At 43.4% G+C, this 12,514-nt stretch overlaps 1 protein-coding gene across 1 annotated transcript; it reads left to right on the top strand.

Annotated features, from left to right (window-relative positions):
• Positions 1–1,748: 1,748 nt before the first annotated feature.
• On the top strand, positions 1,749–2,739 carry LOC140360428 (olfactory receptor 1-like). Its single transcript, XM_072445636.1, has one exon. It carries the CDS (start codon positions 1,768–1,770, stop codon positions 2,737–2,739), a length of 972 nt encoding a protein of 323 aa, XP_072301737.1. The 5' UTR covers positions 1,749–1,767.
• Positions 2,740–12,514: the final 9,775 nt, after the last annotated feature.

Raw genomic sequence — 12,514 nt, forward strand, 5'->3', positions numbered from 1 at the left:
TCCTGGTGCAGTGGTAACAAACTGGAGTTCAACGCCCAGAAGACAGAGGGGATCCCCCCCAGCCCCCCCTCACCATCACAAACTCCCCCATCACCGCCATAGTCTCCTTCTGCTTCCTCGGCACCACCATCACCCAGGAGCCACCATCAGCTCCTTCATCAAGAAGGCCCAGCAGAGGATGTACTTCCTCTGGCAGCTGAGGAAAGCCAAGCTGCCAGTGCAGATGATGGTGCAGTTCTACACGACCATCATTGAGTCCATCCTCACCTCCTCCATCACCGTGTGGTACACTGGAGCCACAGCCAGGGACAAACAGAGACACGGACTATTTGAGCCACTCCCCTCAGGCAGGAGGCCACTCCCCTCAGGCAGGAGGCCACTCCCCTCAGGCATGAGGCCACTCCCCTCAGGCAGGAGGCTATGGTCCATCCGAACTAGAACGTCCTGCCACAAAAACCACTCACGGCACTGTTCACTTTCTGCACTATATCTGTAAATTCAGCTGTAAATTTTGTGTGCATAGAAGGGAATATTATTGCTCTTAGACTTTTGATTCTACTCTCATTTAATTCTGATTGCCCTGGGTGATAACAGGTAGAGACATGTATTTCAATGGTTCTTTGTATGTAAGCGAAACTCCTACAATCCACAATTTAAGACTAAAAGCACAGCACTATTTGCTTTTGTGATGATTGATAAATTGACAGTTGAATACTGAATAAAGTGTCATATTTAATAATAAATGAATTATGACAAGAATTGGTAATTACAGCTAAGGTGAACAGAAGTCTCGTCTGAAAAAAAAACAGGTACAGGGACTTGCGTTGATGAGCCAAAAACATGTATCTCCCTAACATTTTTTTGCTGGTCCGATGAATGATGCCAGGAAAGACAACTGATGGACACTGAATAGATTTCCCTTTGTCTCTAGCATACAATTTAATATTTCAATGTTTTAAATCAAAATCAAACTAAACTAAAAATGTGTAAACACTCGCTGGTAGAAAATTGTAGATATGTACAAACAAAAATGTTCCTATTGTTCTGTGTAAGTTTTCCTATTTACCATTTTTATGAAGCCTTGACAGGGTCTAATAAAATTTACTAAGAAATTTGTTCTAAATTTACCCCAGGCTTCTGCATGAATGGACACATCACATATATGCCATTGAGATCTCTTTCCCATACAGTGTAAATATTTCACTTACCGGATGTGGTTGACCTCTGGGAAAACATAATAACTTGACCTGGTCTATTTCTATGTTAATTTTGAGACTGCCAACGAGTGAAGGAAAAAGACGTAGATTGCATTTTGACCTGGACCTCTGCCTCCGTCCCAAATCCAACTTCCTGATCTGTTCCAACCACTTCTCCAGGTTTCTCTGGTTTTTAACTGTTGTCACTAAATCTCCTCAATAAAAAAGATTTGTGCTCTCAGCAAATGTCTGCATTTGTCTGGTTCTTCACACTTTTATTAGTTCAAATGGATCCTTGAACTCTATAGAAGGAGATCTCAAATTCATCTCACTGGAATTATAAATTGGTACATTTAGTAGATTGTTTATCCTATTTTGTCAAAATACATATTTTATATCACAGTTTTCCCCTCCCCTCGCTGCCAGAACAATCACGTGACATCACCTGTCGTCATTCTGAAGTGCAGAGTAGGTCTATATATTAAACACTGTAGAAGTGCCTATGACAGTTCATGTCCTTTGTGTTTGTGTCATCTTATTACACTGTTTGCTGTGCATTAGTCAATTGATTATGAACATAGAAGAGACAAACTCATCTTTTGTTCATCCTGCTTTTTTTTACATTCACGGGTTTTATAACTTTGTACATGGTAGATATTTCTACATTTTCATGTGTTTTGTTTATATAATGACTGTTTTGGGAAATGTGTTTCTTCTTCTGGTTATTTTCCTGGTCAGAGCTCTGCACACGCCCAAATACATGATTGTGTTCAACTTGGCAGTGACAGACCTGTGCGGCAGCACGGCTCTCATCCCCAAACTCTTGGACACTTTTCTGTTTGAAAACAGATACATCTCCTATGAAGCCTGCCTTAGTTACATGTTTTTTGTGTTATTTTTCGGCGGCATGCAGTCCTGGACACTTACCCTAATGTCCTTTGACAGGTTTATTGCCATTTGTTTCCCTTTACACTACCAGAGTGTTGTGACTAAACCAGCTGTGGCAATAATGCTACTGTTGGTTTGGCTTCTAACTCTGAGTTTAATCGGCAGCTTGGCTGGTCTCATCCCTCGTCTTTCTTTTTGCAACTCTCTGGTCATTCAGAGTTTTTACTGTGACCATGGGGCTGTGTATAGACTTGCATGTAACAGTTACTTAGTGAACTATTATGTTGCCATATTTGCTGTATTGGTCGTTTTATTCATTCCTTGTCTTATCATAGCCCTTACTTATGTTCATATTGGCCTTGCACTGAAACGGATTGCAAACGGAAAAGATCGTCTCAAAGCTTTAAAAACATGCAGCTCTCATTTGATTCTTGTCGCCATCTTTTTTATTCCAATTATTTGCACAAATATAACTATTCTGTACTCTGACTACATACAACCAAATATTCGGATGATCAACTCCATAATGACACACACTATAGCTTCTTTACTAAACCCGATTATCTATTCTCTAAAGACAGAGGAAGTGCTCACAGCTATCAAATGTCTTTACAAAAGAGTTATATCAAATAATAAAATAATAAAAATGAAATAAAAGCATTCAAAACTCTTTAGATCAACAGTGGGGGTGATTTTATATGTGCATTTGGCCCTTAGGCTTTGTTAGATTTCGGTAAAGCTTGAAATGATTGTCAGAGTGAAGAAGTGAGCTCATGACGCTGAGGCTGTCTGCACAGAGCCTGGGATGTGAGCTGCACTCGACCACTGGGCAGCACCACAACACGACCTATTCTTTTTGTTTCAAGACTCAATATTATAGTGTTTTGTGTAGGATTTAGAATGACCTGCTGTATTTTTTAAATGTTTTTAATGGATCTGCAAACTCTGGAACTATGAGACATGCAGCACATATATAAAAAAGTATTGCTGTGTACATGTTTGTCCATTGTGTGTGAGTCCTGCTATTCACCTCTTTTTTACATTCAAAGGTTCATAATTGGTACAATATTTTTGAAAAGAATATCAACTGTTAAACATGTTTGTCTAAATTGTGTTTGGGATTTAGTTCATGTGGTTTAAATTCCTGTCAACTAAACAATGATCACGCTTGATTAAATGATACAGCGCAAGACAAATCTGTGAATAATCATTTTAAGGTTTTGTGCTATTTTGTGTACTGTATATGCCTGATACTGTAAAACTACTGCAAATACTATAAATATAATTGACCTGTCATTCACTACAATCTGAATCTGAATATTTGTGTGTAATTTAACAACTGTTGGTTTTCACGTTAAGAATTTAAATGAGGTTTTATGGTTGCCGTCTAATATTAAAAAGCTAAATTAAGTACATGCTAGAGAAAATGCCTCTCCTTGAACCGACACCTTAACGTGGTGGAGGGGTTTGAGTGCCTGAATGATCCCAGGAGCTATGTTGTCGGGGGCTTCAAGCCCCTGGTAGGGTCTCCCAAGGCAAACAGGTCCTAGGTGACGGGTCAGACAAAGATCGTTTCAGAAGCCCCCTATGATGAGTAAAAAAACAAGGCCATTTACGTCGCCCGGATCGGCGTCACCGGGGCCCCATCCTGGAGCCAGGCCTGGGATGGGTGCTCGGTCTTACCCCACGGGGCCCGCCGGGCACAGCCAGAAAGAGCGACGTGGGGCCGGTGCAGAGAGATCTGGGCGGCAGTCGACGGCAGGGGCCTCGGCCACCAGATCTCCAGACACAGAGACTAACTCTGGGGACATGGAATGAGCAAATGGGAAAGACCTTGAGCTTGTGCGGGAGGTTGAGCGATATTGACTAGATATAGTCGGCCTCACCTCCACGGACAGTTTGGGCTCTGGAACCCATCTCCTCGAGAGGGGCTGAACGCTCCACTTCTCTGGTGTTGCCCGCGGGCAAGACTGAAGCCGTCAGACTGAAGAAGGAGGCCTATCGGGCCACTCTGGCTTGTGGGTCTCCTGAGGTCATCGACAGGTGACGCAGGCCAAGCGAGCCGCAGCTCGTGCTGTCGCAGAGGCAAAAACCCGGGCCTGGGAGGAGTTCGGGGAGGCCGTTTACGATGCGGGTGGAGGCCTGCTGACCTCGACTGGGGATGTCGTCGGACAGTGGAAGGAATACTTTGAGGACCTCCTTAATCCCTCAGTCACGTCTTCCGAAGAAGAAGTAGAGACCGGGGACTCAGAGGCTGGCTCATCCATCACCCAAGCTGAGGTCACTGAGGTTGTTCGCAAACTCCTCAGTGGCAGGGCTCCGGGGGTGGATGAGATCCGCCCTGAGTACCTAAAGTCTCTGGATGTTGTAGGACTGTCTTGGCTGACACGTCTCTGCAACATTGCATGGCGGTCGGGGACCGTGCCTCTGGACTGGCAGACCGGGGTGGTGGTCCCTCTGTTCAAGAAGGGGGACCGGAGGGTATGTTCCAACTACAGAGGGATCACACTCCTCAGCCTCCCCGGTAAGGTCTATTCCAGGGTACTGGAGAGGAGAATCCGACCGATAGTCGAACCTGGGATTCAGGAGGAGCAGAGTGGTTTTCGTCCCGGTCGTGGAACACTGTACCAGCTCTATACCCTCCATCGGGTGCTTGAGGGTTCATGGGAGTTTGCCCAACCAGTCCACATGTGCTTTGTGGATCTGGAGAAGGCTTTCGACCGTGTCCCTCGGGGTGTCCTTTGGGTGGTGCTCCGGGAGTACGGGGTCCGGGGCCCTTTGCTCAGTGCTGTCCGGTCCCTGTATGACCGGAGCAGGAGCTGTGTTCGCATTGCCGGCAGTAAGTCAGACCTGTTCCCAGTGCATGTTGAACTCCGCCAGGGCTGCCCTTTGTCACCGGTTCTGTTCATAGCTTTTATGGACAGAATTTCTAGGCGCAGTCAGGGGTCGGAGGGTGTCCGGTTTGGGGACCACAGGATGCCATCTCTGCTGTTTGCAGACGATGTTGTCCTGATGGCTCCATCAAACCCGGACCTGCAACATGCACTGGGACGGTTTGCAGCCGAGTGTGAAGCGGCTGGGATGAGAATCAGCACCTCCAAATCCGAGGCCATGGTTCTCGACCGGAAAAAGGTGGCTTGCCCTCTCCGGGTGGGTGGGGAGTCCTTGCCCCAAGTGGAGAAGTTCAAGTATCTCGGGGTCTTGTTCACGAGTGAGGGAAGGATGGAGCGTGAGATCGACAGGCGGATCGGTGCAGCGGCTGCAGTGATGCAGTTGCCGCATCGGACCGTTGTGGTGAAGGAGGAGCTGAGTCGAAAGGCAAAGCTCTCGATTTACCGGTCGGTCTACGTTCCTACCCTCACCTATGGTCATGAGCTTTGGGTAGTGACCGAAAGAACAAGATCGCGGATACAAGCGGTCGAAATGAGTTTCCTCCGCCGGGTGACTGGGCGCTCCCTGGAGCTTGGCGTAGAGCCGCTGCTCCTCCATGTCGAGAGGAGCCAGCTGAGGTGGCTCGGCATTTATTCCGGATGCCTCCTAGGCGCCTCCCTGGGGAGGTGTTTCAGGCATGTCCCACCGGGAAGAGGCCCCGGGGAAGACCCAGGACACGCTGGAGAGACTATGTCTCTCGGCTGGCCTGGGAACGCGTCGGGATCCCCCCGGAGGAGTTGGAGGAATTGTCTGGGGAGGAGGAAGTCTGGGAGTCCCTGGTTAGACTGCTGCCCCCGCGACCCGGCCCTGGATAAAGCGGTAGAAAATGGATGGATGGATGGTTGAGAAAATGTACTGGTAAACAAGAAGCTTTACATTTTCCTTAATCCTACAACTGAATGTGGGGCTTGTTCAAGACAAGCTAGACCTGCACGGATCCCATCAGCATCAATCAACGTCGATCTGAATGTGGTGCAACTCGTGTAAATCTGTGTCTGACTTCACCCTGACTTTCTCTGATGTCATGAGTGGAAAGCTTGTGAGATCAGAACGGGATCAACAGCTCATCAGGAGTAACTGTGGCAGCTTCTCGATCCCGTGATGGCGGGTGATTGGTCTAAGTTCTGTAGTGATCAGAAACATGCCCGGCCTCCGCCTCCTCTCGTTTCCTCAAAGCACTGAAAGTAGCGATCTACTTTAAATCTGGACAAATACTTCGTACATGATATCATGCAAGTCCAGTATGTTTATCAAAGCATTTTAATAATATAGCTCTGTATGATTTTAGGCAGAACTCGCAGTTCTCGGGTCCCGAAGAGTTTAACTGCAAGAGATTTTTCTTTGCCCTCAGTTGACACTCTTGTTGAACATTGTTGATTCAGACGAGACGCAGTTTAATTCAAAGGCGCTTAACGTCTCTTTTACGGAGCCCGGGGATCGACTGTAGTATTACTAGTAGTCCAAGTACTCTAGTGTTATTCATGTCCTCCCACTTATGGAAGAGGGTGATTCAAAGTTGAATTGGATCAAGATTCAAACATGTCACACAGCATGTTTGTAGGTATGTTTATTTATTTACTTATGTGGGGCACCAGCCCTGATTAACCATTCTCAAATAAAACATTCTGAATTATTTTGCATTTATTTTTTTATTAATAGTTAGTTAATCTGAAGTAGAAAAAGCTTCAGTTGTAGTCATCTGGACTCAGTTAGAAAAAATAGACGTTTCACCTACTTTCAATTCCGGGGACAATTTTACAGACAGATTCATGGCTGTGCCATGGGCTCGCCCGTCTCTCCCATAGTGGCCAACCTGTACATGGAGCACTTTGAGAAGAAGGCACTGGCCTCATTCTCAGGCATAGCCCCAAAACTCTGGCTTCGCTATGTCGATGATACTTTTGTAACAATCAAGAAACAAGAGCTGGAAACCTTGATCACATCAATGCTGTGGACCCACATATCAGGTTTACAAGAGAAGACGCTAAGGAGAATCGCTTGGCCTTTCTTGATTGTTCCACAATCAGAGGAGAGGACGGGAAACTCCAAATAGAAGTATATAGGAAACCTACACACACGGACCAGTATCTGCTCTTTGGTTCCAACCACCCACTACAGCACAAGCTGGGAGTGATCAGAACCTTACAACACAGAGCTTAAGGTGTGCCCACCAGCTCAGAGGGCAAGAAGAAAGAGGAAAAACATGTCCGAAATGCCCTCTCAGCCTGTGGTTACCCCGCTTGGGCTCTCAACAGAGTGAAGAGAACCAAGAAGCAGGACAAAAGGGAAACTGTACAGAGAAGGAAGGGTGTTTCTATCCCTTATGTGTCTGGCCTGTCGGAAAAACTGCAGAGAATTTTTAGACAACACAAAGTCCCTGTTTATTTTAAACCAGGAAACACTTTAAGACAAAAACTGGTTCATCCCAAGGACAAGTTGCCGACTCAAAAACAGAGCAATGTAGTTTATTCGATCCAATGCAGTGAAGAAAGCTGTAAAGAACGTTACATAGGTGAGACGAAACAGCCTCTACACAAGAGGCTCTATCAGCACAGAAGAAATACAAGTTCAGGACCGCAGAGTGCCGTGCATCTCCATCTTGAAGCCTCTAATCACTCGTTTGAAGACGGTGAGGTGAAGGTTTTAAGCAGGGAGAAAAGATGGTTTGAAAGAGGAGTCAAGGAAGCTATTTTTGTTAAAAAAGAAATACCTTCTTTAAACAGAAATGGAGGGCTAAGATTCAATCTTCCTGGTATCTATAATGGGATACTGAACCCCTGGAAAGGTAGAGGACCAGGATCAGGACATTTAGATGCTAATCAGGTACTCAGGGTGGTTGAGCCAGGGTCTCACAAAGACAAAGAGGATTCTAATAGCCCATTAAAATTCTGAATAGGCTAGCTCAGTAGATACAAGGGGGGAGTTTCTGTTGAAACAAACAACTCCTTCTACTTCAGGAAGGCTCCGCCCAATGGGCGGGTCTTACCACAGAACAGTATTAATATCGGAGTTCTCGATCTAAATTCTTTTATTGACAATGACTCTTGGATGAGAGTCGAAACGTCCATTTTTTCTAACTGAGTCCAGATGACTACAACTGAAGCTTTTTCTACTATGGAACACGCCTGGACGAATGAGGGATTACACCGACAGTTAATCTGAAGGTTTGTGCGAATTTAACGGTGACATCAAACCCTTTTCTGGAAATAATTTAACACTTTACCAACTGTGGTTTATGAAGATTTATTTACCAAATAATTTAAGAGATAAATATGAATATGAAATATGCAAATGATTAATAAATGGAGACACTAGATGGGATTTTTCTGAATCTTTTTTATTTATGTGTTAAGAGTTTGTAATAAAATGTGAATATATGATTATATTTCTGTGATGTATTTTATCTGCATAATAGTGATATTTTATCTGCATCATTAGTCTAAGAGAAGAGCGGGTGTGTGACAAACTGCATTTGTGAAGGGGTCGTAAAGATGGGCCAAAGGATGTTTACCCGAGGGGGGGTGACAGCCCAGAGGAGTTTGGGTAATGTTTACCCAAGGCTTGATCTCTAGGAAAAATACCAAGTGCCTTGATGTGAAGCTGACCAATGAGAAATGTGACCCGCCTATTCCAGAATATCTAATAAAACCAACCAGCATGGGAAAAAACGGGGTGAGACGCAGGAGGGTCAGCCAGGCTGCTTACAACGGCCTGGCTGACACAGCCCGGCTTTTTCTCCCAAGCTTGCCATACAAATGTCTGATATTTCTGTGTCGTTTCATATTCTAAGTTGAATTGTGTTCTCGATGTGTTACGGAATAGCATCGGTGCATGTCTCATTTCTTGACATTTTCTGGTCCTATCGAGCCGGACGACCAGCTGCCCTGAGATTGACGGGTGAATTGGTGAAAGTCTGTGTGCACAGCAGAAGGAAGTCCACTTTTCCCGTGGCCGCCCATCGCACCTCATTCTCCGTGAGGAGAGCGCGTCGTTTCGAAGCAGCAGAACACAGGCGACAAAGAAGGTCAGACAAAACTTTGTGTGTGAAAAAGAGTTAGCCATGAAACGTTTTATGCATAGGCTTTATGCAGGAGTTTAGTTACTCGCATAAAGAGGAGTTTAATATTTCTCACAGACAAAAAATACAGGAGTTTAATATTTCTCAGACAAAAAATACAGGAGTTTAATATTTGCTCATTAAAAAAAAATACAGGAGTTTAATATTTACTCATTAAAAAAAATACAGGAGTTTAATATTTACTCATTAAAAAAATACAGGAGTTTAATATTTACTCATTAAAAAAATACAGGAGTTTCTCACATGAGCAGGGAGTTTGATATTGCTGGAAAAATATTGGTTGGCTTTGTGTAGATAAGTTTCTCACATAAAGGAGTTAAATTGCTCACCATGAGTTAAGTTTCTCACCGAAAGAAAGTTATGAAGCCTTATGCCGAGTTGTTATTGACATAAAGATGAGTGAATGTAAGCGCTGTGCACAAGCGAAGTAAGTAAGAGAGAAGTGTGAATGTGTGAATGAGGATTAATAAGTGATTAACTAACAAGTGTGAATCACAATTAATCATACAAGGGTCACAAGGCGTTATTCTGAGAGATCTAAAATTTGCAGTCATGGGTGAATCTTAAACACCACGTTTATGTCCGGAGGAATCTAATAAGGAATTTTCTCTAGAAGCTTGACATTGATCGTGACTGTAAAGCAAGTAGCATTTCTCTCAGACGACCGAGACCACATAATGCCAAAATTATCACCCCAAACTGTAAAAAGACAAAGGAAAAGTCATAAGAGGATTTTGGAGGGAGACTTCCAGTATGCTCAGATGACGTGGCAGAGGGGGAGATAAGGGGGGTCAACAAGACAGGAAAAGGGAAAGCAGTTCAGAGGACGCTCTGAATGAATGAATTAGAGGAACTAAACCCAGCTGGGTTTTAAATTTTAGTATTTGAGAGCTCTGTAGAACAAATTTAAGGGTTTTGTTTGATTGACAACAATCAATTATAAGATTTTATTAAACTTGCTGAGAGCTGAAGATGAATTCAGATTTTTATAGATGGCCAAGATTTTGGGGAATGTGATCAAGACAGGACACTTCCTGTCCCCGACATAGAAGACAAAAGTTGCGTTTTTTGTGTAAGATAAGATAAGATAAGATAAGATAAGATATTCCTTTATTGTCCCACATGGGGAAATTTCATTGGTGCAACGCAGGTAGATACAGAAGAAAAGAACAGATCACTTATAGGAAGTCTGAAAAACACTTTCAGTAGAAGATCTCCAATAAATAAAAAAAAAATTAAAAAAACTCCCATAGACAAATAAATAAATACATAAATACCATTGCATGTGATCACGACAGTAATTGCACATGAATATGTGTCACGACAGCACATAGATTGCACATGAATTTCACAGTAATTGCACATGAATTCCAACAGCAATTGCACATATGACAGAATTGCACATCAGTATTAGGTTAGGTCAGTATTGCGAGTGTTCAGTACTAACAGTTTTTGTTATAAAGTCTGACAGCAGCAGGAAGGAAAGACCTACGGAACCTTTCCTTCACACAGCGAGGGTGGATCAGTCTCTCACTGAAGCTGCTCTCCAGAGCGGAGAGAGTGTCCTGCAGGGGGTGACACTCATGGTCCAGCATAGATGTGAATCTAGCCAGGGCCTGTCCCCCACCTCCTGCACCGAGTCCAGAGCACAGCCCAGGACAGAGCTGTGCACCGAACAAAGCTACGTTTTGTTTTGTTTTATTTTTAGACTTGACAAAAATTATCTTTTTGGACTTAATGCATGACTAGATGAAAGTACAGGACGAAAAGACAGAAATGTTTTTAAATTTAGGATCAAAAACAGGCACGGGCCTGGAAGTGATAATATGGGTCAATGAGTGACTACTGATGTTTTGGACATAGGAGTAGAACGGGCAGTAAGTAAAGTGATAGTAAAAGTTATATCAGTAACTTATTTATTTGTATTATCATGAGGAAACCTCGTATTGCGATGTAGACGTAAGTGAGGGAACAAGTTAAATAGTGATGTGCTAATGCCGTCCCAAGACATGACTGTGTGTCATTAACTAGGGCAATTGACGCAGAAGTGGGGGGACATGGGACATACATGTGTTTATTAACTAACAGGGTGACAACAGGACACCAAGTCATAAAAGATAGTCAGAGATAAGGGGCTATTGACTGGGAAATAATTTGGGGAGAGGACTCAGGATGGAGCAGGTGTTGTTATCTTTACGGATCACAGGGACACCAACAGCAACACCTCAGGGGGGGTTGACTGATGAGTAATAGGAAAAAAGTTAACATTAACAGGGAAAGAATTTGACATTCTAAAGTAAATACCTGAAGGATTGTTGAGATTCAATCAAGAATTGAATAGATTTAAATTAGACAATATCATCTAAATTTATACATATATATAACGTTATAGAAGTTGTGAAACCAGTGATAACAGGAACTAAACAGGAGGAGTGAAGAACAGTGGAATCCCAGGGGATGCAGCGTCTGATAGTTATATCAGCAGCAATGAGAAAGTAAAAGCAGGTTACAAGTGAGGGTAAGAGGAAGTGAAAGAGAGAAAGAAAGAGCAGGTTTAGAAATTTGGAAATGGATGTTTCCTCCGTTACAGAGGGGAAGACAGAGAGGAAGACAGGAAAGTAGGCAACAAGGGGAAAAACAGGTTGATAAAAGAGACGTGCCTTATAACCAAGGGGAAGGTTTAGGATCATTTTGATTTGAATACACATATAGACTTGTTAGAACAAACTAATACACAATGTTTGTAAAGCACCACATGAGCAGGTGTGAGAGATTGAGTTTGAAACTCACCTGAAGCACATATAGAAGATTAGCACATATTACATTAGAGAATTAAACAGAGGAGATGTGAAATTTGATGTTAATACTCTAAGTTGTGAACTGAGCCTTATGGCCAGCTCAACGGGGGAATTATAATCAATAATTATTATTGTTTGATGTATTTGTATTGCACACACACACACACACACACACACACACACACATACACACACACACACACACACACACATACATACGCGCGCACACATGGACACCAGACTTTTAGAGTTTGAAACATTTCGAGTTTGAAACATTTCGAGTTTGAAACAAATGGTGGCAAAACAGATTTTGAAACAGATTCTAAGTTGAATTGTGTTCTCGATGTGTTACGGAATAGCATCGGTGCATGTCTCATTTCTTGACAGAGTTAAAGTTGATACTAAGATGATCTTATCAGCCAAACCATGAAATGTGGTCGTTTATATGACCAGCAAGTGCTCTGTGATCCAGCTGAAGGTGACGCTTCCAGGGTTCAGCTCTGCAGGGGTCACGCTGGAAAGGTCATGGTCTAAAAGGATTTGTGCACTCAGCATTTGTCTGCATTTGTCTGGTTCTTCACACTTTTCATTTTTATTAGTTCAAATGGATCCTTGAAATCTAT

Source organism: Eucyclogobius newberryi, unplaced genomic scaffold (genome assembly GCF_026437365.1).
Source record: "Eucyclogobius newberryi isolate DKJ021-1_F unplaced genomic scaffold, fEucNew1.0.hap1 SCAF_15, whole genome shotgun sequence".
Classification (NCBI taxonomy): Eukaryota; Metazoa; Chordata; class Actinopteri; order Gobiiformes; family Gobiidae; genus Eucyclogobius; species Eucyclogobius newberryi.